Source organism: Cyprinus carpio, chromosome B7 (genome assembly GCF_018340385.1).
Source record: "Cyprinus carpio isolate SPL01 chromosome B7, ASM1834038v1, whole genome shotgun sequence".
NCBI lineage: Eukaryota > Metazoa > Chordata > Actinopteri > Cypriniformes > Cyprinidae > Cyprinus > Cyprinus carpio.
The window spans coordinates 15836166-15863670 of NC_056603.1; the positions used below are offsets into that span (position 1 = coordinate 15836166).

A 27505-nucleotide genomic window follows, 5' to 3' on the forward strand; every position below is an offset into this window, starting at 1 on the left:
ATCACTTAAGCACTGATTTTGTGATAAGAATCTTCTAGATTGAAGAAATGCTGAAGCTGGTAGCTAATTGCAGACTCATAATACTAGCTGATAGGACATCTGAAAGTCTGGAAAATTTTGTGGAAAAATTAGATGCCAAAATCACATCTCCCATGTATGTATGGAAACTCAAGATGCATAAAGCCAGAAGCAAATTAAAGTGACAAAGGAGGTAGGTAAGGAGAGGAGAGGAATTCTGTGGCTGTGTTTCTGACAGTAGTTCAGCTGAAGTATTTCTGAAACCAGCCCCTTTTGTTTCCTTATGCTGTGATTATGTGCACCCGCTCGCAGTTTTAAAGGCTCTCTGCCATCGATGTACATGTGCGTCACGAGAAAATGGCTTCAGCAGATGGCTTCTCCTTCTCTCTTTCCTTCTGAAGAAGTGAAAGGTGCTACTACCTGACTGTCAGTGGAATAAGTTGTAGTGCAGCAGCAAACAGACAGCCTGAGAGAAAGCACTTGACTACCGTTATGGATGTGTCCATTAACAGCCTTTGATGACGGGTCAAGTAGTGACAGCAGCTGATGTGATGAGAGAGTGTGTGAGTCTGTGTGTTAGTGTGATCTGCCATTCTTGCCTTCACAGTTTAGAGAGCTGCTTTTCTGAGGGGTCTCCACGTGAAGGGACGCAGCAGCTAATGATGTCATGATGTCTTTATTCAGAGATGTGGCTTTGGAGCTGTGAGGAGGGTTTCAGAAGATCCTGTAGGGGTCATGGAACCGCCGGCTTAAGGTGCTGTCACATTTACAGTCATTTCAGCTGAAATCTGTGTGGTACGGAATTTTGTAACACAAAATTCCCCACGCAGATGTCGCTCATGTTCAGATTGATTACACTAATTTGATGGTTTCACCAAAAGAAAACTGCTTGGTTTGAAGTGACCCCCCCCCCCATCCCTCGTTCTTTTAATATGAATCCAGGTGATCAGGAATTTTTTTGTGACATTAGACAATGGACCATTTTTGCCTACAAAATTTTGTGGAAATTTTGCTACTGTGACCACACCTTAATGAAAAAATCTTAACAAAGTAGTATGAACTCACTAGATTTCGCACTCTATTTAGTTCCATTCATAGACGTTTCATTTTCTGCTTAAGGCTTGGTGAACTCTAACTTGAAAATTTGTGTAGTGCAACAAAAGTAATTCGAACTTCAATGAACTGAACTGAAGTAATTCTATGTGCCTTAACTTCAGTTTAATCCTGCAGTATATTCAAAGTGAAGTCTTTTCTCTTCCGCTCTCTCTCTTTTTGGCTTTGCCAGGATATATTAACCACACCAAAGTGAAAACACCAGGCTGGAAAAAGTGAATATTTTCTTGTGGAGGAATGGAAAACAAATTGAAATTCAATTAAAAAAATGACCCTCTTTTTCATTAGTTTGTCATGTTAAGTCTTTGGGCAGGAAGGGCTACGAACATAATTTAAGTCCTAATTTTTCTTATGAGTAGTCGCCGGTGTCAAAGGGCTGTGTCAGAGAGCTGTCTATAGCTAAAGCCAAGTCAAGCTAAATAAGTGAACTCTAATGTGGTGATCTTTTTTTATATATAGAATGGCAGAAATCTGTCAAAATACTGGAGAAAATCTTGCGGTTTTGCCTCCCATGCATTTTCTTGGAGCCTCTTTGACATCTATCAGAATACCCACACTGGCACACACAAAACAGCTCATCGCAGGCCAGCATTCAGGAACATACAATCTCTACAAAAAGCCGGAATAAGGAAAGATCCTGGCAGGTTTACAGTCCCACCACCCTTTTTTCACCGGCAGGCATGTCATCTTGCAGCGCTCCGTCACGGACCTGCAGCTGAAAAGAGCTCACTCATAGCACAAGTTGTTTCTCTAGCAGGAAAGAAACCGAAACTATGACACAGGGCTAAACTAAACCCCCAGGGCCTGCCAGGATGCAAATGAGACATTTTCTCCACAACACTGGTCGTCCTAGAGCCAGATCTTTTTGCCTTGTTCTATTCTGTTCTAGCCGTGAGCTGTTCCCGCTGTTACCTTGAAAGCACTCCTCTCCTCCTGGACCTTTTTTAGCAGCTTCTACTATTATAATGCTGTTTTAACGTTAGTTTAACGTGAGCATTATATTAATATTTCAGTGCGCCACATGTTGGTAATTGTAGAGCATTGAGGCGCATGCGCACGAAGAGAATGCAAGCTTGAGCGATGATGGCGCATGAACGACTTGCGGTGCGGTGTCAGAGAGGAAGAATGTTTTCTGTCTCTGATTGGAGGTGGTACTTAGATGACAAGAAAGAGAAGTTGTAAGGGGGAAGGGATTGGTGGAAGAAAGAAGCAAAAGATGGCCCTACTCTTCTTCACTGTTGCTAAATTTATTCCATCTGCAGGGTGGAGGAGTTTGGGCCGACTCCAGACCAGAGAGAGGCTTCTAATTAAATCGTCATCATTATCAACTTGTGGTCAACGATCATCCTCGAACGCTCGCTCTTCCAAGATGAACATGGAACCAGAGAGGCTTTTCCTTCGATCCTTGTGTTGGACGGAATTAGAAAGTGAAAAGCAGAATAGGAAAGTGCTACACAGGGCTGTTTCTCTTTTCTTTTTTGTTGGCGTACGGCGAAAAAAGGCACTCAGCCATTTCCACTCAGGTTTAAACAATTACTGCACATCAGATTAAAGTAGAGGAATCTTAGTTGAGTCTGCTAGACTCATTGCTTTCCCCTCGACTCGCTTGCTTTCAGGGGAAACATTAGCTGTAGCGTTAGCATGTTCAAACCTGTAATAATTTCAATTAGAGCCGATGGGCGTGTTTGCCATATTTGGATCAGCACTGTTTGGGAAGTGCTCCCCTTAAGGGCTGACAGCTCTTAATACGGTATTCCAAGCATAGATATGTGAGTGACACTGAAGAGTGCGCTAAAATGCTTTATCAAATCATAATTACAGCCCCAGTGATTAAAGGGGAAGTGACTCTGATTAGAAGAGTTTCTGGGGACGTGGAAACGGGATGAATATTCAAATGGGAACGGCAAGGAGAAATATTATTTAGAGTTTTGTTTTTTCTTCTCTCTCTCTAGAGTGAGGTATGTGTCTGCCAGACTGCTGTGCAACCACAATCCTATGATATCATCTTTACCGCACAGATTTCATCTGGGCCCTTTCAGCTTTAGCTATTGGGCAGAAAATATGCATACAGATATCGGCCCATTAATGTTCAGCCTCTCTCTTAAACCTGTGATGCAGTGCTATTCACAACAGTAGATATTTAAAACATATTTTTATGTAGTTTTTTTTTAAAGTTAAAAGTACATTGGGATGTTTAAGTTTTTTTAAAAAGCAGCTAGTAACTGGATCTGTACCTCCAAAGTTAAATATTTGCCACTTTTTTTTTTTTTTTGAGAGTGCAAATTATATTTTACATTTTATATATACTGAAGCCACAATTCATTTTTTTTTTTATTAACTTAAGCTTTAAACTGAATATGTCATAGGTAAATTTCTTCCCCTGTGTAGTTTGAAGAGTTTGATTTAGTTCTGCCACTGTGCGACGGCTGCTGATTATGAATGGGAGAAAACAAGGGAGGAATGGACAGAGTTTGACTCTTGTTTTCGTATTCTATCAGTCTGGCATGCAGAGGACTTTCAGAGCAAATTGGACTTGAATCTGCAAGGAATGTGAAGGGGAAAATGGCAAGGCCTTGTCCTCTGTCTCTCTTTCTCTTTCTCTCTCTTTCTTGCTTGCTCTCCACTCTGTTGCGCTTGGAGAGCTCGATGAGTATCACACGTTTTTGTGAACTTCAAGGTATGCACTGTTTAAGCAAAGGAGATAAAGGAGCGTATTATTAGCGGCCGTCTTCAGCGGGCAGATTAGAATTGCTTGAGCCTTTTCTCCCCTCACCTCTGTGAGCCTCAAACACTGGCTGCCATGTGATAGCCTCTATTTTATAAATCATTTCAGCGAGCGTTTATAAAATGTAGGCTGTGAAATAGACAGCGAGAGCCTCACAATTTTACAATTTCACAACCGACTTCCCTCTTAGAATGACAGTGGCTAACCTGACTATTACTGCTTTTGATTTCAGCAGGGCATGGTTTTGCGCTCTGTGAGCTATACATAAAAAAAAGCTTAGGGCCGACTCTGAATTTATGGCTAAATGCTGCTTATCTTGCAGCCTTTTCACAGACTTTAGAAAAGAGTCGTATTTTCACTCACTTTTGTTGTGCACTTGAGCTGCACAAAATAGGAGCAGCTTCGCATTGACTTTTACCGTATTATATACAGATGGGATTCTTTCAGCATGCACACACACATATTCCATGTAAACAGCAGCGAAGTGCAGATGTTTCAGGTGAAGGCTAATTTCCGTGTTCTAATTATCTAGCCTACATTTCTTTGAGTTCCTCGTCTTGCGTGTGCTAATCAAGTCGACCCCGCACACAACTCTCGATAAAGCTAGAACAGAAGGTGCAGGAGTCAATTGTGTGTTTAGCTTGTGTCTCGTTGTATTCCCATCACCCCCCTACGCTTAAACACCTTCCCACATGCCTCCTCAATTCCCCACAATTATTTATTTATGTTTCGGCTTCCCTCCGAATTTACCCTTTCGAAGCCCAGTAGGGAGGGAAAATTTACATTGCTACATAATCTAAGATACATTTGAAAATAGTGTGTGGCGAACAGTAGTGGTGGTGGAAGCCTCCTGATATTTTCATTGGAGCATGGTCAGCTTTTCTAGAGAATAATATGAACCATGTGTCCCGCCAGCGAGAGAAAATTAGAGACCTTTCATGTGACCCACCAGTCGCGCTTTCAGCGCTGATAATGTTAACCTCACGTCGCCATCATCGGCCAACAGAGCTGAAGAGGGTGTGTGTATCAACACCAGGGGAGCTTCTCATCTCTCTAGATTCCCAGCACCTGCGTTTGACACACATTCAAGGACCTTGGAGTAAAAGAGAAACAGATCTCACAAATGCACATGGTCATGGTGGTAGGTTTTCCTTTCTTCTCAGTTTCCTTTTTTCTCCTTTTTTGTTAGCTTTTCAACTGTCTGTTGTTTTGAGCTTTGGGGTTCCTCAGTGTTCCTCAAGGTTCCTTGGGTTTCATGTGGTCTGTGCCATGCTGTAATAGGTTCCTTGGCCATGATTGGAATATAATAACCATTTTACAGTGTTTCTTTTACCCCCCCACGTGCTGAGAAAATGCAAAATGTGCACGAGCACCACAGGGCACATGGTTGGACCCATGATGTCAGTTGTTATTGCTGGATACGTAGGATAGGAAAAGTTGGATTATTTTCCAAAAATCCACTGTGCAAGGAGCATTATGTCACAAAGGCGACATTGTAGCCAGTAGGGTGTGTTGCAGTGTGGGTTCGTGTATGTGCGTTTTTGTGTGCACCCAGCTTGCTTTCTAATTCTATACATTGTCCAACCGCCGTCAAGTACACACTTGACGTGCGTCACGGCAGTCCCATGCTAAAATCAATGGAAACTGCTCCATATATTGGCTTCATAATGGAAAAAATATGTATAATATGCCACACACTATGCCTGTCCATTTTTAGACTTCATAGTCACTAATGTAGAGTGTCCCTTTGAAGTGATATTTTACCCCCCAAAAAGCGTTCTTCTGCACAACTTAAAAGTTATTTTAATTTAATTTAATTTTTTCCCTTACAAAGAATGTTAATGCAGTCCATAATAGCACAAAATCTTATCTTGGGTTTCTCAGATGAAAAAAAAAGACATACAGGTTTGGAATGACACGTAATTGTTGGCAGAATTTTAATTTTGGCCAGACTATTCCTTTAACACCAGTTTCAGCTCTTTTTATTTGGATTATTGCTTTCTAACAATATTAGGCTTGGTAGATCATGGCTGTCTGGCTTGTTGCGAGAGGGCATAGAAAGAGGAACAATAATCTCATCCTTGGATTTTCCTGCACTGGTCATGTGACCTGTAATTTCGCCAAGCCCTCCCACTAAAGCTGGAACGGAGTGGATTTCTTTAAAGCCGTCCTCCATCAGCGGTGTACTCCACCCTGATTGCCTCGTGCAGAATGAGAGCATCATGGGAAAGGACGTGCATCTAATAGCTAACTGAAGAACTACGCATCTCTTGTTTTTCACTAATTGAATTCTGCACTAATATATGCTGGCAGGAGCCCTTACCTTGTTTGACTTATTTATTGCCTGACTGGAGAGGTAATTTGACCTCCTCATTTCAAAGACACTTTTTTTTCCTGCAGAAAAAGAGTGTTAAAGTCAATTACACCACCGATCAGTGGCTCAAACACTACATTTGTTTCTCTGGGGGGAGGGGGGGGAGAAGGGAACCACAGAGAAAAGAGAGAGGAGCTCTCTCTATCCCGTACAGTCTGAGAAGCTGTAGCTTATAGGGGAGAGAGCGGAGAGAGAGAAACCGAGCGGAGAGAGAGAGTCCTGTCAGCTGAGATTTGTGTGCATCTTTTAAATCATTTTCCTCTCTAAAAAATTAAGAACGAAGAAAAATTCTTAAGCCAACATTTTTTTCTGTAATTAATGGATTCGTTTGCATATGCTGAGTGATTGTGGATTTTGAGGTGATTTTTGAAAGGTGGTTAATAGTGATTTGTTAAGAAATAAAAAGGAAAACTATTTTCTTAGTGTTGAGGATTTACATCTATGTGACATTCTTGCTGTGAGACTTTGTACAAGAGAAAATGTATGCAAAAATAAAAAAAGCGTTAGGAAATATTTTATCTTCTTCATAGAACAGATCCCCCATTGAACTATATCAAACATAGTTAGAGCAGGAATTTGATCATGCTCTTAAACTTTAAGGTGAAGAAAAGCTGATTTTTTTCTTTATTTTTGCACTTACCTTTGCTCTTTGTCAAAACCCTAGAGCACAATGTGCTCCTCCCTGCTTGCTGGTAAAAGAATTAAAAGTGAACTTGTGCATGAAGAATGCAAGTACCGATGAGTCGTAACCTCTTTTTTGTTATTCCATCATTCATATCGAGACCTGAAATATTTTTCAGATTTAACATACCACAAAAGCCACCCTTGGGGAACCAAGGCCTCTCTTGGCATACTTAACTAAGGTTTCTGAAGGAGAGTACTGCATATAATTCCTTTTTCTTCATCTGTGTTCTTGACCACATCTCTTCATTAAAATTGTCTCTGTTCATTCACAGGGAATGCGAACCGTGAAGATTTCAATTCAATTGCAAATGTAATATTTGAAAAATGGGACTTTGCTGTACACATACCCCTGCGTCTGAACAAGAACAACACAAATAATTTGCACATAACCGCCGGGCCTGGTGGTAACCTGATCTTTTCTGGATCGATTGATTCCATCCTGGTTTAATTCACCATATGATTGACTTTCAGCACGACTTACTGTAGGAAAAATATCCCTGTACAGACTGTGGCCTTAAATAGTGCGGTAATTTGAATACAGATGCTTACTGCTTAGACCTTGTCACTGGAAATGACTCCGAGTCAGGAGACAATTGCAAGTTGATTATGTTGCCACTGACAGAAGTTACAGGTTCTTTGTGCATCAGACATATTTGCATTTATTGTGTTCCTAAAATTCTTTATTTAAATGTTTTAGGCATAAATCTAGATAATGAGCTTAAAAACCCTTTAAATGCCATTTTGAATAAATGATGTCAATTTATTAGAATATGCTTATCCCTTGATAATCAACTAAGCTGTCACTGCAGGTTCAAATATTCATGAATTGCGCTTCATGAGAGTCAGTGAATGTTCAAACATTCAGCAATCATTTGTGTTATCCCACAAACTTGACCTGTGTGTGCGTGCCTCATGCCTTTATCCGCGTATATGTTTCTTATGTCCATTGTGTGTGTATTATACTATAAACGTGTGTGCGCATGTGAGGCAGGTGTGTGTGTGTGTGTGTGTACGTGTGCTCCTGCTGCTTCAGGCTCTGGGTTCTTTGTCCTGTAGCACTCAGCATGTCTGCCTCCTCAGGAGAGCCAGGGCTCTCTCTCGTCTGGCCACACAAAGGCACTGCCTTTCTTTGAGGTGTTAAAAACTTCCATTTATGCATTCCCTGGACAAAAAGCTCCCGGACCCATTTTCGAGGCCATTGGCAACACAGGCAGACATTGTGGCCACGCTTCTTCGGCACTCATTTCACAGATTCTAAAACCGGTATGTGGTGAACAGGATTTCAGCAGCTAAAATGCCCCGTGAGAGCATGGGTGATAAGAAAGCGCGAGAGAGAGAGAACGGCCGGCAGCCCCGTAAACTAGAAGATGAGACCAGGAGAATAAACACATTACCTTGGAAAGAGCGAGAGGGAAGCAGACTTGTTTCCATAACCCAACTCAATAGTAGGGATGGATAAATAGGGGGGAGAAAAAAGTGCTTTGTGTCATGGCTAGGGAATAAACTCCATCGACTGACGCCAAATCGATGATAAAAAAGACAAGGACCTGCTCTCTCACTTTTGCTGTATTTGCATTCTAATCATGTACTGAAATGTGTGTAGTCTGCTTCGCAGAGAACCGGTGAGAGTATATTTTACCAGCTGGGACTTGAATTCCTCTCGGGGTGGATTTGAGGCCTGTGGACGCCGGTCAACCCTTTCTTCCCCTAATACGGACTTTCGTTGTTGTTATTTCACAGCAGAGTAAATCACATGAAATGTATCTCCACTGTCGGACATGAAAGTCTGGCTTGGTCGCGGTAGTGTCTGCAAGTCCAAGGAGAGGAGATGTTTGATTTAAAAACAGCACAACCTCCCCCATCCACGATGGAAGTCGTGAAATGCACTTTATAAACACCCTAGGCTATAAGCAGACCCTGTTAAGTTAAGCATGTGGGCATTCAAAGAGGGAGATCAATGAAAAAAAGTCTCTAATTTTATTCCTGTGAAAGAAAGTTGGATTTCTTTCTGTGAATCCCACTTATCAGTTCATTATTGCTCATCTGTGGACCTGAGACAATCCAGATTGAAGAATTGGCAGTGTGTATCAGTTTGAATTTGAACTGAACTGGCCACATGTCACAGGAAGTTGAATTGGGACTTGAATTGAAATCAAGAGCAATGGCAATACTGAATCACAATTTAAAGGAATTCAACACAGCTAATGCATTCTGCAAAGTTAATTTAATATTATGGTAACACTTTAGAATTTGGAACACATTCATTATTAACTAAGTTTTCCCTCAATAAACTCATAATTTGCTGCTTACTAATAGTTAGTAAGGTGGGTGTTAAGTTTAGGCATTGGGTTGGGTTAAGGGATCTAGAACATGGTCATACATAATAAAGCATTAATATGTGCCTATAAATACGAATAAACAGGCAATATGCTATTAATATGCATGCTAGTAAGCAACTAGTTAATAGTGAGAATTGGACCTTAAAATAAAGTGATATCAATATAATTAATAATATTAAATATATTAAATAATATAATAATAATAATAATAAATAATAATAATATTACAAAAAGTATTGTTAAACAGAATTTCTGTAGGTGGCATTTCATATTTATCTACTGTACTGTATCTTCTATCTTCTTATCTATTTTTCTCTCAAAAACCTTTTAAATGATATTTTTGTCAACTTTTGTCAAGTTAAAAATTACATTTACATTACATACATTTATTTGAATTTCAGTTCCTTTTTAATTTTACTACTGTATTTTATTTAAATTTAAAATGCAGTTCTGCATCCTGTTTGCCACCTCAGCTCAAATTTAGTTCAAATTCAGGAATTGATTTGGAATTGAAAGGATACTCTCAATTCACAGCCCTTACATCTGTACTTAATATCTGGTTCCGTGCTTTTACACCTGCAGATCTGTCAGCTGTGTGCGCGCACTACTTGATTTTTGTCAGGAGGAATATTGGATCTGACAAAACACCACTTTACCTCTTTTGCTCTTCCGCCCACTGCTGGGTGTGAGTGGCCCGTCTATCGGCTCTGTTCTGCCTTATTTTCATCCACCCCCACCTCTTCTCCCATCAGTGGTCCTGCTGTTAGTACAGAGATAACCTGTCCTCACCAGGTAAGAGACCGTCCTGCTGATGGGGGATATTGCCTCTTTTGTCCCAATAACTACTTCCCCTAAATCCCCTCTTAACATGTTCTGGACTGGGGGAAATAGGACATTTAAAGTGATTTTATTTTTTGCAGGTTGCTGGATCAGAAGAAAGCTAGGGCAAAGTTGATGCAAATGAAAATGTTCCCTCCTTAGGAGAGTGCAGCATGTCCATGCTCAGAAAGATGAAGGATTTCATCTATATGTGACCCATGTGAACCACTTTTCCTTAGAGTTCAGCCTCTTAAAGGTCTCTTATCAGTACACATTTACAGCGTATTATGTAAAGCATGCTACTGTACCTCTCCCACTTTTGCAAATATATTTAAAACAAGCTGCCTGCATCTGCTGTGCAAGTTAGTCACTGATTCCCAACCCTTGTCATATGACAGTCAAAGACACAGCACTGTTATGCAGATGATTGATTAAATCAGCCGAACCTACTGCAGATGAACACATGCCTGGAATTTGTAGGCTCATTGGATTTGTGAAAGGACTTTTCTTCTTGAATAAAATGTAAAGAAGGTATATCACTGGCTAAGGCAAAGGTAACATTGCCACTCTTGTTTTATTAACTTGTGAATGATTGAACGAAGGAGAATGGAAGGTTTTTGGAGCATCCGTTACTCTCATGTCATGTCATGCGTGTGTATCCATTGGCTTGTTCTCTTGGAGTCAGTTTGTGCTAGTGTGTTTGTTGGAGGGTCTAGCTGGGGTCACTGTCATGGTCGATGGATTGGCCTCACCAACACAAGCTTTAAGCACCCCACTTAACCTCTCTGAAATATTCAGCACATTTGAAAATAAAATCTGTTTTCATTTAAACAGCTCGATTCGTTAGCCGATGCAGTGACTAAAGGTTGTTTAGCAGGAAAACCTATCATTAATTTTTTGGGTGCCCCCTAGTCTGTCCTCATGGGGTTTAATGGGCTTTAGCTTTTCGTTTAGTAATTTGCCAAGACGCTCGGCTACTCAAACAGTTCTTCCTTTCTTCATCTCTCTTTATTTCAGCTCCCATTTGTACAACCACAGCTACTTCATCACTGCAGTCATTGTCAAGAAGAGAGAAAAAAACAGAGCTCAACATGTGAAAAAGCCGCAGTGGTAATTGCGGACACAATGAATCAGTAATAAAACTGTTGGGTGACTAATAAAAACAGGCTGGTGCTGATTGGAACTCTTTTTAATGAATTCATGATCACCCATTTAGAAACGGCAGTGAAGTCCTGTTTAATCCAGCTCTGCTGCTTAACACTACAGTGGACTGCCACAGTCTTTTATATATTACATTGCAATATCATTGTCATCTCTTTGGGCTTTTTTTCATCCAAACAAATGATTAGCTTAAATAAAGCATGAATATAAAATTGCACCATTTTCTTTTTCACAAGCTTGTTACTTTCATCGCTTTGCATTAAGTTATAATTAAATAAATTAAATTTATTTTTTATTTTTTGCCCTCTGCAATTAAAACATCTTTGTATTTATTAAAGCGTAACAGGTATTAGTCCGATGTTGTATGGCTCGCAAAGAGGAAAGCATTTATAGAATGACCACCGCTGTTAAGGGTTTGTGTGTTTGTGAAGCACAAAAAAGAGAGCTGGCACTAACTCTGTGAGAGATGTATGTGAGCGTGTACACACAAATACACACTGTGTGTGTGTGTTTGTGTGTGTGTGTGCGGTGTGAACTAGGAGGCAGTCAGGCCTGTGGCATGGTCCTTTGAGAACGTGGAATAGACTATCAGCTCAGAGGTGCTATTAAGATGACAACAGCTTTCCATTCACACAAGGGTCAGACCTCCTGCCTCTTTTCTCCCATTGTCACCTTCAGCCTCAAGGTTGCCACATTCAGATCCATTGGAGACCCAAGATCTCTCAGTTTATTCTATTAACCCACTCTCCCACACAGCCATTTACTTGGTCTATGCATTTGACTTAGATCTTCGACGCTTGCACGGGAGGGCAGATTTCTGTGCTAGCAGAGATGGCGCAAATTGCAGCCGGATCAATTAGCTGTGACCTCAAACCCCTGTGTCCTTGTTTAATTGGTGATGCTGAGGCAGGCTAATTGTATAAATCAGCTGGTAATGAGATTCCTGCTTGTTGTGAAAAACAGAATAATGTGGAGAAATGAACATCCGTGAGGTTTATGCACGACTCTTTCTCTCTCTCTCTTCTGTCACATGCAGGGGAGGTGTAATGCTACACATATGGTGGGATAATGGTGAAATTGGGTGTTGTTGGTGGTTTTGGTGCACCGTCTGTTTGTTTGTGTTTCCTTGGTGGTGCCGCCGTTGCTGGAGGACCTCAGAAGACCTGCTAGAACTAGCAGTGCGTGTAACTAAATAAATCATTAGTGCTCTGCAGAGAGAGGAATTAGAGAAAACAAGTGCTTTGTATGAAAGCCATTTATTAGTTGAATCAAACAGTGCAGGGACAGATTAATGAGGTATTAGAGAAGTGGACTCTAAACATTGTCTAGGATTGAGTCCCTGAGGGAGAGAGCAGAGTAACTGGAGGTTGTGCGGCACTATGACTGTTTAACTTCATCTGCTGGGACTCTGACCGCCTGCCAGCAACCTCACTTCACTTCGCTCCTCTGACATCCTCTCTCACCATTTTCTGTTCTTCTGTCTCGTTGTTTCTCGCTTTTTAAAAAAATGAATGCTTTTATTCTGCAAGGATGCATTCAAATGATTTTACAGTGACAGTAAATAATTTTACATTGAAAGGAAGCCATTTCTGAGTTTTGCCCAACACTGATATGTACACATATTTCAAGAAGCCATGTAAACTTAAACACATTTATTTTTTTTCTGTTGTAGGTCATTTTCATGAACTCAAAATCAACTCACCAGTGATCTTTGGGAGCTGGGGATAAAGTATTTCTGTGTATGTAAGTACAAACCGTATATTTTGGTTTATGCATCTTGTCTAACATCACTTGTGTATCACTGTTCCATTAACACCCCCCCCCCCCCATGACTGCTGCTGTCTTACCCCTTTATGTCTGTTTGCTATGATTTTCAACTCATGAAACCACTGTACATGCTTCATCAACACAGGAAATGGTGGCCTTACACAAATGATTACAATGATGAGTGTGTTGTTTTGTTCTGCGTCACTTTCCTGGAACTAAAATAGCTTGAAAAAGAGCCCATACACACATATAAAATGCCACATATTAATGATTTTATGTAGACTATAGTCTTTTTATTACTTTTAAAAGGCATAAAGTAGTCATTTGAAAACTGATTTGCTTGTTAGCACCTAACTCCACATTCCCCACAAACACACGCTTCCATCTGTGCGTATAGAGTGAATCTATTCTCTATGCTAATACCAACTATGTTATTGGTACTTTCAGGCTGCCAGTTGCCCTCAATAAGAGCATTCACAGCAATGAAGAAAGAGCCCCTTTTAAAGAAACACAGACAGGGTCTTAGTAAACAGTCAATATACGGCTGCAGTTTTCTACCACAATATGTCTTAAATGGGAGTTTTCTCTTTCCAGCATAGTAATAAAGATCATATCTGGCAAAGTGTTGCTCCTGGTAATGTTGAGCAAACAAGATTCCTGAAAGTTAAGTTCATATTAATCTTTTTTCAAATGTCACTTCGATATGAGTTGCAGGACAGAGTTATATTAGTGTGTAGAAAGCCCCACTGTTGGCCCTGCATAATTAGGCCACTGAGAATGGCATATTGCAGCTCAAAGTTCAGGGCCGCACGCTAATGCAGCAGCTTTATCCCTGTGATTTCAAGTCAAACAGCGTCTACGGCTCAGATCAATATGCTCTATTACACCAGGCCAGGCGCTTTTTATTTTTAAGCTGCGGTTGTAGTGCGTGTCGCTGGTGTGTTAAGTCCGCTCTGAATGGCTGTCGGAGGAAAGAGAGGCAGATCGGTGAGGTGAGCTGAATGGAGAAATAACAAAGGGTCTGCCCAGCTTCTAACTCTGGAGGGAAGAGTCATAAATGGAGGCTTGAAATATTATTGGAAAATTGGGCTGGGAACAATTATGATACCACGCTCGATGACTCTCAGATTAACCTCTGCTTGACAGACATGCTGTTGTCTTGGTGTTTGTGATGTTTAACATGTCAGTTTTTTTAAATTTCCGCAGTGGTTTTTGTCTTACCATTGAGGATAAAGATGCATGGTCTGTGTCATACAGCCGCCACTACAGAACAGCTGTGGCCTGTATCATTCCAGGTCTTGTGAACACAGATATTAACATTGATATGTCACAGGGTCAGGTCTCTATTTAGGGAATGAAACGCTGATTGTAAGGCTGAATGAAGGTGAAAGGACCACTTGAGTTAGAACAGTAAACATCAGGCCTATATGCTGGCATCACTCCAGAACTGAGGGTAACAGTATAAGCCTTGTACTGTACATCAGGTTGGCGTCGTGTCAGCATTTAGACCGGTACGAGTGTGTGTATGTGGGTGGGTGAGAGTGAACACTTACGGCTGAGCCAGCATTTTATTTTTCCGTATAGAAAACTTTATTGAGAATTTTTTTTTTTTTTTTGTAATTTAAAGCATAGCCATTTAAGGTTAGTCAGGACCGAAATCTTATATACAATAAATAAATAAATAAACAGTAAGTAGTTTTAAGCAACTTAAACTATGCAAACTGACGATCTGAAAGGAATTTTTTTATTTCAAAACATATTTCAGTCATTTAAATGCAAAATTCTTTGGTGTGAAGGCCATGCTTTCAGCAAGAGATACAATATTTTAAAGCTGTCAGTATGTGTTAAAAATTCGTATATTTGCCCAGTGTTTTTTTTTTTGTTCCATTTTGGAGTTTTCACGCTGTGAGGAAGAAAAGAAATCAACCTGTCCAACATTCTTTATCCAGTGCTCTGATGCTTACCAGACCTATGAGACCTAACACACCTATTAATCTAAATTCCTTTGCAACTTTAATCTGCATGTTTAATTAATCACAAAATGAGGCAGTAAGTAATTTGGGCGAACGCGTGGCTCGCATGCGCCCGCCGTTTAATCACTCTTGCGAGAAGTCATTTGGAAACACCTGAGGAAGAGGCGACGGCATCTGTTTGAACAGGCAGAATACACTCTTTGTCAGAGTGTGCCATTCATCTAATAAAGCTGCTGGAGCCTTCCTTCATTTTACATTTAGCGTGTCTCGCTGTTGATGTCTCTGTGGGGCTGGTGTCTCCAGGAATGATTTTCTGTAAAAAAATTAAATAAACAGCTCTCCTGGACCCCTAATGAAAATGAATAACCTTTGGGTGGTTATTTTCCCATCTATTAACAGTCTCTCTCCAGCTACAGTTCTTCACTGACCCTCTTCTTGATTGTTGTCAGAGAGGTTGTTCAATAAGGTTCGGCATTTTAATTTCATCAGCCCAATCGGGGGAGAAAAAAATGATCCGTTATCTTCTTTCCGCCCGATAGAACATAAAATTTCATCAGTGTGAATTTAGAATAAGATTTAATTGTTGGAAATTAAATTATTCTCATGAAAGGAAGTCCTAAGGTCTTCAGACATCTGCGATGGTTGAGGTCCTTGCTGAAGTATTTAGGGCAAGGTATCCATTCGTTTTCTTATTAGTTCTCATGAGGTTTCATTCAAAAGCATCATATTCTGGCTTGGTGCTTATTTTTCTGCACGCATACAGGTGTGGCCTCTCAATCCACAGGGTTTTTCACATTAAATAAACTCTATTTATTTGTGCTACATTCAGCTGGTGTAGTCTAGCAAACCAGTCTGACTTCATCTGAGAACCATTGATCATTTGGAGCATGAGATTTTCAGTGGTTTTCAATCACCCCGCTGTGACTTAACATCCCAGCAACATGCTGTCATGACTGAGGCAGTGGCCTCTGCCAAGGTTTATTAAATATATCGTCCTTTGATGGCTGGATGTGCTTTATCTAATTTCAGAAGAATTATGCATAATATAAACTTGGCAGTCTTAAGGTAAAGACAGTAACCAAGGTAAAAAGGCGTTCTCTTATTAGCTATATGGCCATAGACTTACTGAGGAACATGTCATTAATCTCCTGGCTTCCACAGCTGGGCAGAGTAATGCATAACTAAAAGTCCTGTAAAATGAATTAATGATTCCAACCATGAACTTTTCTCCCAAAATGCCATGAATCCTCTAGAGCTGATAATGTGCCCTGACCCTGGGGTGTAAAATCCTTGTTATGTTGAGAGTTGCCAGTTAATTGATTTGCAAATTATTTAAAGTTTGTGGGGCCCAGGGGAGCGCTTGGCTCTAATGATGCCCATTCCCAGAGAGTTTCCTTCTCTCTGAATTCCACTGCCTCGGCGCAATTGTAATAAGCTAATACACCTTATCAAAGATTTACAGTGCATTTCCCCAGCAGGAATGGTGGAAATTAAGAAGTCTTAAAGCACTTAACGAGAGGGAAAGTTTGACAATAATTCATCATTCAGCACAAAAACTATAATTGTGGTTAATAATTAATTTTTTTGCATAAATTACAACATTTATATAAATAAATATAAATGATAAAAATAAATATAATACATTTATAAATGTCCTATTTAAATAAATATATGAATTTTTACGAATTTATTTTTAAGTGTTGTTGTACATATGCATAAAAATATTTAATAATAATTATAAAAAATAAATTAACAAAATATATATATTTTTTTCTTTTTCACAGACATTCCTTATAACCTTGATTATGATAAAGGTAATAAACACAAAACCATGCATTATGTCTTTTTTTTTTGCATTTGTAAACTATCCACACTCATTTTTCTTTTAACATTTTCTGCTAATTATATTGAATGAATGAAGGCATCTAGCTATTTTGTATTTGCCAGCCACCTGCATAAAGCATATCTGAAAAGATGGCTTGTTCTGATGTTTTGGACTCACAGCAACTTCTCAAACTTTATTAGAGACAGTGCGCATATCATTGTTGGGTTTATCTCATTGACGTATCTTGACGCATTTTTTGGTTGTGGATCCACAAAGCACAAATATGTCTCCCAGTAATAAGGGGAATATTTTTTAGATGAGAATAGTTGAGTGACTTGTTAAAGAAATCTGTTTATTTTAGCCCATGTAGATTGTAAAGGCAGACACTGCTGAGGTCATCCGTACACATAAAACATGCCCATGAATCTGAGGCTATCTGATTACCACTTGACTCGTAGGAATATAATTAGCACTTCTGCTTCTCTGCTGCATATAATGGGGTAGATTCTCCCACATGCTTTCATTCACAAGTGCAAAGCCCACCCAAACGCTTAGTGAGTCAGAGAGATGAAAATATGATTCACCTTGGGTCACTCCTGTTGTTATTTTTGAGTTTCATTATTTCATTTGAGCTACGTCTTTCGCTAAACAACTTAGCAGCCTTTATAGAATTTCACATCATACACGCAATGAATGAATGGCGCACTTGAAAGAAGTTTAACATTGTTACGTTTTAACTTGTTTAACTTTGTTCCGTCTCCTTCAACTAGCCCAAACATCAAATGAAGCGTAAAGCAGCGAGGAAAAAAAACCTGTGAAACGAAGAACCGCATCCGAGGCTTAATTGATTTGTTGCGCAGATGTAAGTTAAGAGAGACCTCACCTTTTGCAGGCCTTGTAAGTTTGTAAGCACACCGTAATGTGTCCATTAGGGGAGGCAGATGCTCAGCCGGTTGAGTTGTAGAGGAAAGGTGCACTAAGTGGCTGTTTCTCTTTGCTAATATAAAAGAGCCCTCATTAGCAAGCGCTGTCATTCAGACACAGAGTGTCGGCCTGATTTAAATAAAATGAAATGAAGATAGTTCTTTCTGGTCCCCTGGCTTCACTCATTGCCATAAACATATGCTCTGTGCCCCGCTTCTTTCCATCTTATTTATGACTTTAATTTGTTGTGTGGGCTGCGCTGGAAATCAAATTTAATACAATCCTCCCAGGGACCCTGTCATATAATAACATGGTAATTTCTGTGTATCCTTTTGAAATATGAGGAAATTAATTCTTCCTGACATGTTCTAATTATTCCAGTGTGAACAGGCAAATCCAGTTTCTCTCTCTCTCTCGGATAAGTGTCAGAGGCAGGCGCGCAGCCTCGACGGCATCTAGGTGCTAATGCTGACCAGCAGCGCGTTTAATTTGAAACATGAGCAGACACCTTTCAACACACCTTCGTAATGTTGGGTTGCTTCGCACAAATTAATTCACTACTCCTCAGGGTGGGTGAGTGAGGGGGGTTGAGACTGAAGGATGGGACACCGGTGCTGTTAGCGAGAGTGTATTTAATCGGTGGGCTGTGGTAGGGGGCGGAGCAAGCCCCTCTCTGTCACGTCTTCTTTTGTGATGCCGTTTGGAGGTGTGTGCACACGCGTGACAGGAGAACACCCGTGAGACGTGTTTGGATCTGTGGACAGAGGGTTTTTTTTCTCCCGTTCCCAGCACTGTCAAAACCTTTTCACACCTTTCGTGGCTCAGATGAGAGCAGATGAAATACTAATTTAATTATACTATCACCAGTCACCTCAAAATATAGTGTTTTCGTTTTGCTATAGGATCTGTTTTGGTCTTTTTTGTCTAAATTTGTAATGCCTCTTCTCTGTAGTGAATTTATGCATTTAGCAGATACTTTTATACAGGTGTACATAACAGTTTCCCCTGGGAAATGAACTCACAGTTTAGGTGTTGCTAGCACTAGATATACCAGCTGAGTTACAGAAAAGAGTTAATAAATATTATTGTTTTTGAACGGAAGGCATGCGTAGTTGTTCCAATAGGCAATAATCTCAGAATTTTACAGTAATTATATTAAAATGAAATTTTATTTTAAATATTTTTTATTATTTTTATAAAATGTATTTATTATATGTAAATGCATGTATAAATAAAATACATTATATATATATATATATATATATATATATATATAAATATATATATATATATATATATATATATGAATTATTTATTAATTCATTAATTAATTACTTTATTTATTTTGCTACAAAACTCTCTCCCTCTCTCTCTCTCTTTCTCTCTCTCTCACTCACACACATTTTTTCTTGTGTGGCCAAGGCTAGTCTGACACAAAAGGCTAAAGTCCCTATTACATCCTCAATTAAACCTTCCCTATTGCAATCCACCCCGACACAGTGTGCTTTCACTGAGCACTCAGGTGTATGCTGGTTAGCACTGGGAGATTACATGACTGTGCGCCGTTATTATTGGCACATGTCATCATTTCATTTTACCCCTTTTGACAGAGCACAGGCATGTCACGGTAGCTTCAGATTAGTATTACTGTGTCACCAGTCCAGAAACAGTTTATTGAATGAGTAAAAACACAAAGTGTGTTTCACATCATGCTGTCCTCTAATACCTGTAAGCGAGCAGCATTACGCAGCATTAAGGGGGAAAAATATCCCCCTTTTTCCAAATAATTATGAATAGTGTTCAAGGCCTTGTGACGGGAGAAATAAACAAACAGAAATTGAGTGAACCTTTGGGTCGGGTTAAGTCCACAAAGGCCTAATTGATTTGATGTGTGTTCTGTTTGTGTGTGTGTTACAAAAGAAGACCTCCAAATGATGATGTCATGTGCGCTGAAGAATAGAAGAGCTTTATAGTCTGTGGGTGTGGTCACGTTGAGTCTGCCTTGCTCTGATTCGCTGAGGAGGGGCGTCGCCACTGCAGCGCCACGGCATCGCAGTAACACATCCCACGCCCTCAGGGTTTAATCAGTGCCATCTTGACATGCTGAGAGGAAGTCATGGTCATCTTCTTCATGGAATAAATGATTCATTTTGGGTACTTCATTCAGTTTTGTAACCTCAAGACTTTAGCCATGAATCTGGTTTGTGGGCTTTTCTTGTGAATGAAGATGTAGCAAGATGTTTTTTCCTGTCCTGAATGAATTCGTCTGGCTCTCAGTTCCCCTCCTGCTGTCTGGAGAACATCTATAGATCAGTTCTGTGTTAGTATGTAGGATAAGTTTAGTCACGGCATCGCTGGGATCTCCATCTCCGTGCGCGAGCCCACCCACTCTCTATAGCACTACATTAATTCAGCCAGTCAATTTGACTGAACGTTTGAAATGTGCACTGCGTTAGCGAGGGGGCCGTACAGAAGCCGTGTTAATAGCAAGGGCTTGTTGTCCATATGGTACTGTTTTAATAGAGCACATTTGTTACAGATGGTGGGAGACTTCGCTTGGGCAGAGGAGGTTGTTGTTGGGTGTTCTGGGTCTTTTGGGAGAAGGGGGCGTGTGGATCTAATTTTTTAGCTGTTGTTTTTATTTTCTGTTTTTTTTTTTAAAATATGTTTTCCTTGAAACATGGTCTGTTCTAAATTTGAGCCTCGCTTTACTCTGTTTATTTCTTTCTTTTCGATATGCTGAGACAATACTGTGTGGCTCAGTCACTTTTTCCTCGGCTCGGCCTGTAAACCACAGCTAAATCCTCACACAGAGATCCTAGTTGTCTCAATTTCTGCACTGAGTTATTATTTTCAACTGCAGGAAAAGGCTGAGGTAACACAACAGCCAAAGGGTAAGAAAACTGAGGGAGACAGAGAAGCTAGTCACTTGAATGCTACCGTTTCAGTGATAATGTCTCAGTTTATATAAAACAGAACTAGGTATTACTATAGGTCTCCTAGTTCTATTTTGCTTTTATAATTATTAACCAATATTTAAAATTATTTTACATTCTAAAATAATTCATTTTTAATTATTATTATTATTAATAATAATAAATTGAATGCTATTAATAATTGTAATAATAATTTAGTTTTTTTTTATTTTAATTATAAATTTAATTTTGCTTAAAGAAATTAAGCCTCCTTTATAATCATTGTGGCATTATTTCACAACACATAAATATAAAAAAAAGACAGAAATGATATTCATTAATTATTTTAATAATAATAATGATAATAATAATAATAATATTTTTGTTTCTTTTGTTTTCGGGGTACAATGAGACCTGAGCACATTTCGATATGATTTACCCATGAAGTGAATTAAAAGTGAATAGAATTGAAACTAAATATAAAAACGTATGTGTCTTTGACCATGTTGGCAAGTTATTCTGTATTGTGCCAGAGATCTCACTTGACATTTTAGAGTGTTATTCTAACTAGTCAATCTAGATACATATCGCATATTCCTAATTCTGTTTTATTTTGCATATTTTTAAGCAGAATAAACAGACCTGACAATCAAACAACACTTAAATCTAATCTCTCTTCTCTCTTTGCTCAGAGCACTCTCTCCGAAAGAGACAGACGCTGTCAGCATGCGTGTGTTTTTGCTGTCTTCTAGCTGCCCCCCTAACAAAAGCAAGAGTTGGAGAGAGAGAGTGTGAGAGGAGGGTGTGCAAGAGTGTGTGTGTGTGTGTGTGTGTTTTTAACACTCTTTCGGAATGGTGAGGAGACACGCTTGATTGCCTCTGTTGCGTTTTTACTGTTGTTTTCTCGCGTTGTCACTGCTGTGGCAGCACTTGACTATTATGTGAGCAGAGCGCCCATGTCTGAAAACACTCCTTTCCCATCCCCCAAAAGCCCCAAGACACCTGACTGTGAGAAAAGTCTCGACGGTCTTACGGGTCCTCTGGCCTGCTAAGTGCTGGCCGGCCTGAAAGGCGCAGTGTCCTTGGGGTTCTCTGATCTCACTCTTTCCATTTTCTCAGTGGCTTTGTGTCTACCCGTCCACAGCAGCATAACTCGCCATCGAGAAAAAGAGAGAGAGAGAGGATGAAGGGAGGGGAGAAGCATGGGGCAAATTACAGCCATGTAACTGAAAGCAAAAGCATTTAGGAGGCAAAAGAATGGATGTCTTTTGACTCTGATGTGTCTCTTATTTATGATTATGATGATGTGAGAGAGAGAGTGGGGTGTTAGAGCATGAAAGAAATCGCTAATTAGTTTCAGCACTTGATGAATTCCCATTCTGCAGGATTGCATTAAAAAAAAAGCTCTGGAAATGCATCATCTCTGTTTGTAGCTCCAGAAGGGACCAAAAGTAAGAGACCTGATGCAGATTTGGAACTTATATTGCAGAGCTTCACTGGGTGCCACGTGTATACACACACACACACACACACACACACACACACACACACACACACTACAAATATCTATTTGAGGTGGATTGTATTATTTTATAAATTGCAATTCATTATATAAATAATATATTAAATAAATTGAATATTTATTTAATTAAAGCTATAAATGTATTTATTTTGTAATATTAATAATTATATTTTTAATATTTGTTCTTCTGTCTTAGACCATATCATGTTCTTCACATTGTCTTTAGAAAAAGGTTTTAGAGTATATAATAAATATATATAAATATTGAATTAATTGATTAATTAAATTAATATTTCAATTTTGGTTGTGTAATTAATTTAACTTTAATTAGATAGAAAATATATATTATATATAGTCTGCACCTCATTTTTTTAGCTTAAACTAATAAAAATAAGTTCTAAAAAATAAATATGTAAAGCAGTGTTAAATAAATATGGCATATACCTATATACAGTATGTATGTATATATATAGGTCTGAATCATCTCTGAATCATCTAATGATTCAGAAAGCAGGGGCACGGCTGGTCTTCAACAAGCCCAAAAGAGCCCATGTTACACCTCTCTTTATATCCTTGCACTGGCTACAGGTTGCTGCTCGCATCAAGTTCAAGACATTGATGCCACAGGCTCAGCACCCGCCTACTTCCCCTCCAGAACTCTGAGATCCGCTAGTGAGCGACGCCTCGTGGTACCATCACAGAGAGGTTCAAAACACTTTCCAGAACTTTCTCATTCACTATCCCTGGCTGGTGGAATGATCTTCCCACCCATATCCAGAATGCTGAATCCCTGACAATTTTCAAGCGAAAGCTGAAAATCATCTCTTTCGACGCCACTCGACTTCATCCTAAATAATAATAAAAAATAAAAAAAAGCTTTATCTTTCTCGTCTCTTCATCTCTTATCTTTCTCTTTATTTATTCCTTCTCTTTCTAGCTTGTACTTATTTGAACAATGCCTAAAACTTGGTATTTCGAGCACTTCCTGTGTCTGCTTGCCTCTTTAAGAAGAATCGCTTTATATATTCCCCAATTGTAAGTCGCTTTGGAAAAAAGGCAAAGTGACTGCAAAATCTGCAGTCTGCAAAATGACTAAATGTAAATGTAAATGCATGTGTGTCTATGTAGTACATGACATTTAATTTTACAGTTACATTTTTTTATATAAAGATAAAAAACAATATTTTTATTATTGAAATGTTCTGTTTTTCATTACATTCTTTACATTGTCTTTTGCCAGACAGCTTTTTTACTATACAAACAAACACTTGATCTTTATAAGTCATATATGTATGTATGTCTTGTAAAGACCAAAAACTGAGACTAATGGAAACCCTTTGGAGACAATTTCCAAACATATGCTCCCAAATTTGTGGCATTAGACTTTTAGAGCAGCCTCTGCACGTGGTGATATCATGACCACATCCTCCCGCCTCTCCATGGGTGCGCGGCCCAGCGTTGGTTCAGGGTTGGCCCGGTGTGGGCCCCTGTGGTCCAGCTCCTAGAAGCTGCCGCGGCCCCGCCACACATGGTCCACAGCTGGACCACCACACGCTGCTTTGGGAGGAGCAGCGCCCAGGGAACCACTGTCATACGATAACATATCATTAACAACGGGACTGGAAAACCATGTACGCTAATGACAAATGTCTGCTTCTCCGAAAAGACGGATGAAAAGCTATTAGTGGAGCTGTGGGGAGTGTTACATCTTTGTTCTTGTGTTTGGTTTGGAAGATAAAAATGTTTCAGGGACAGTCGAGGATGTGTTGGTGGTTTTGTCTGTTTTCTCCCCTCTGTTATTGTTTTAAGTTGCCATGCTAACTTGTGCTCGCTCAGTTACAATGGCTCTCTGTGTATTTCTCCTGCTACAGAAACCAAATGCTGAACATGGAGGGCTTTCTGCGTAGCAGCTTTTTACTGAGGTTAGTTGCTTTAGTTTTTCTGTTGTTGCCACAGGGGGTCCAGCGGGCTGAATTCATCTGTCCTTTCACAGCTCCGATATCACACCACCTAGTATTAGCCAACTTGTGGGATGATGTGTTGTCTCTGTCTGTGTTTGTTTGTGTGTATGTCTGCAAATTTTAACTCCGTAGTGCAACTTCTTCACACTTCCCCTCCTGCAGATAATCAGACTTTCTTCCCTTCATGCACCCTGTGCCGCCCATCCCAGCCCCTGTCAGTCAGTGAGTGATAGACAGGTTTCACTCCCCCCCCCATACTGCATGCACATGTCTGTCACCGTCCCCTCAGTCCCAGCTCACTGATCAGTCGGGTCGCAAATGGGGCTGTGCTTGATTTGTGATTCTCACCATTTCCTGTTTTGTGTGTTTGTGTTATAACTGCAGTAAAAACGAGTAAGGACACCATTACCCCATCCCCTTCCTGTGATTCTAATTAAGAATTTGTGCTGTGTGTCATTGCACAGAGGAAGTAAATAACAGCGAGTGCATTAGCCATTGGCTGTGCTCTCTCTGTGCAAACCACCTTCCCCACACTTGAATTGCTAGCAACCCTAATTAGTGATCTCTCATTAAAAACAGCAGCAGCAACATCTGCCTTTCAAAGCTGCTGTCAGCCAAAATTGGCTAAAGCTAATGAATCCCCTTTGATTTCTTTTTCAAAAGGTCATTTGTTTGATTAAATTAATAATATTTTTTATTCTCTTTCCAAACGGTCAGAATAGGTAAAAAGAATGAAAGCTGTTTAGTAATTATTGATATTTGATTTTCAGTTTTTAATAGTTATACATTTATTTTAATAGCTATTCATTTAAATTTCAGATTCCAGAATAAAGGTTTCCTTGTTACATGTTACATGTACTTATTATAATAACAATAAATTATTCATAATTACATGCACGTAACCCTAAACCAAACCCCAATCCTAACCCTACCCATATAGTAAGTACATGTAGTTAATTGATATTACTCGGTATGTAAATGTATAATTACACTGTAAATAGGACACCTTAAAATAAAGTGTAACTTAGCTTTTAAGACTTAACAAAATAATTTTTGCAGCCACTGTATTTTCTTAGTTTCTATTGAATATTGTTTTTTTTATTGTATATGCAGCACAGTCCAATATTTAAAAAAAATATTTTAAAAGAAAATATTTGAGTTCTTCTACTTAAAAATTTCATGTTTAATTTCATGTTTTACTTCTTGTAGTATTTGTGAAATTTATTAGCAATTTCTAAATGAAACTTGTTTCAAAGGAAATCCTACACCATTACTTTTTCAGTGTAGTGACACTTCCACTTAACTCATTTGAAGCTAACTTGCACTAAATGAACCTAAAGGAGCAGAATAGACTTTCTCTGATCCTTCTGCATATCCACATGAAACGGCTGCAGAATTTGACCCGAGACAAGAGTTTTTCAGTGCGTTTGTGAGTGATCACATGCTCTTAGGACAGTCTGTGGCTGAAAAGCATGCATACTTTATTGATTTACTCCAGTTATATAATCTGTAAAGAAACTTCCAATTATTTTATTGTAATAGTTTTCTGTTGTCATTCAGGCTTTCGTGCAGCTGATGAATTTGTTGGCAGACATGTGACCCACTTATGTTGCTGTTGGCAGCAGGATCTGGTAGAGCACGCTAGATTATTGTCAGCACAATGTGTTTATCTGCCTGCCTTCGTCCTGTCATGTACAGTACGGAGGATTGTGTTTGACTGCGGCCACCTGTTGCAGGAGGATAACTAAACATAGAGGGGAGGTGCCGAAAGTAGTTTGAGACAGGTCGGAGACACCTTATCACTTCCTCTCTAATCCTCCAAGATGTTCAAACCTTTAACAAAGAAGTGTTCTGAAATATAGATCACTCCCTTTTAAGTTCACACAAAAGGATATGTTTTCCCTTCTTTCTTTTTCAGAGTAATCACATGATTAAACTGAAACAAATGCATACAGTAAAATGCATAAATGCATTAAATGCATGCAAAATTACTCACAATGTCTTCTTCTTCTTCTTCTTTTAAAGCATGAAAGCTGAGAACAGAAAATGACTTTCTAGTAACGATCTCTAGTTTGTAATAATGTGTACTGTACCAATAGTCAGAGTGAGACTCTCCAAACCAGTCCTTATTCAAATGTGTTAAATATAGTCATCTTGAAAATTTGAATGAATTCAGTCAGGTGCATCAGATCAGTTATTTTATTATGAGGATCATTTTCATTGATAGGCATAATGCACAGTGACTTTTTTTGTTTGATCTTATCAAATAATTGATAACTGGGAAGTTTGGCATAAGGTTGGGTTACAAAAAGAGTGAGGGAGGGAGAAACAGAGTGGGGAAAAGTGTAAGAGAGAGATGTCTCTAGCAGTTCTAGGCTAATCCCAGAGGAGAGGACCTCCTCCTCCATCTCTGCCATTATTTGATGTAATGAAAGGAGAAAGTGTGTAACAGCTAGATTGTTAATTAATTTACTCTAACAAGATGAAGATAAATGAAGCACACTGAAGGTTGACTAGGCAAAGGGGGCCCACTTAGCATTCCCTCTCCCCTCGGCCTCTGCTTGCGTGAACAAAGAGCTGTTCTCACACCAGTCAGCACATGAGGATTCAAATGACTAACTGCCTTCATCGCTCTCAAAAACTCATTTCAGATTTTACTCAAACTTTAAGTCCCACATTGACCTAGATTTCAAAAATGGAGAAGAAGAAAAAAGCCAAAAAAAAAAAAATCTCTTAAGTTTTTAATGTGCTGTGATTTAATCGGATTCCAGCACTTCTGGACTGTCGTTCATTTGCCATGCATGCTGATGATTAATTGATATTATTCTCTATGGTTAGTTATTTTGTTTATAGCTATCAGTCACTTCATTGACATGTTTGCGTTTGGCTTATGAGCCTTATTTTAGTGACAGCTGAGCTGGAAAGTTTCAACCTGGGCTCGTGCGTGCTTTAATGTAGTATAGAAGCAGTATGGCAGGGTCATTTTTTATTGAAACCAAGCTACACAGAGATAATATAGAGTAAACACAGGCTCAGATCTTCATGGGTCTAGCACATGGAGGCTACCTAAGCCTCCCGCTCCCGAAAGATGTTCTTCTGTGGCCCAGCCCCATTCACTATATGAATAGCAGCAGTCTAATGCGGATTGGTGGTTATTTAAGCGGTGAGAGAAAGAGGCCCAGACACAAAAAAAGAGAAAAGCCAGACAGTTGTCTTCATCCAAACCTTTTTTTATGCATTCTATCAAGGACCTTCTTTGCCAGACAATTCAGCATGGGCCCCGCATGGCAGAGCAGACCAATCACCGTGGCACCCATTCTCTGCTTCTTTATTTTTCAAGTCGCCAACAATAGCTTGTTGATTGTGTGGACAACACCAGCACAAT

The 27505-nt window shown here is 39.4% G+C and overlaps 1 protein-coding gene across 12 annotated transcripts in view; it reads left to right on the plus strand.

Moving 5' to 3' along the window:
- sox6 (SRY-box transcription factor 6) overlaps positions 1-27505 on the plus strand; it is a 150692-nt gene that overhangs the window by 9135 nt on the left and 114052 nt on the right. For 9 of the 12 annotated variants that reach the window (XM_042727523.1, XM_042727518.1, XM_042727526.1 and 6 more), the window contains 2 exons: positions 12906-12976; positions 24031-24081. In XM_042727523.1, the coding sequence (XP_042583457.1) occupies positions 24038-24081 (44 nt within the window). In that variant the 5' untranslated portion in view covers positions 12906-12976; positions 24031-24037. The remainder of the gene's footprint in view (positions 1-12905; positions 12977-24030; positions 24082-27505) is intronic. The other 3 variants (XM_042727530.1, XM_042727531.1, XM_042727532.1) reach the window with 1 other exon arrangement.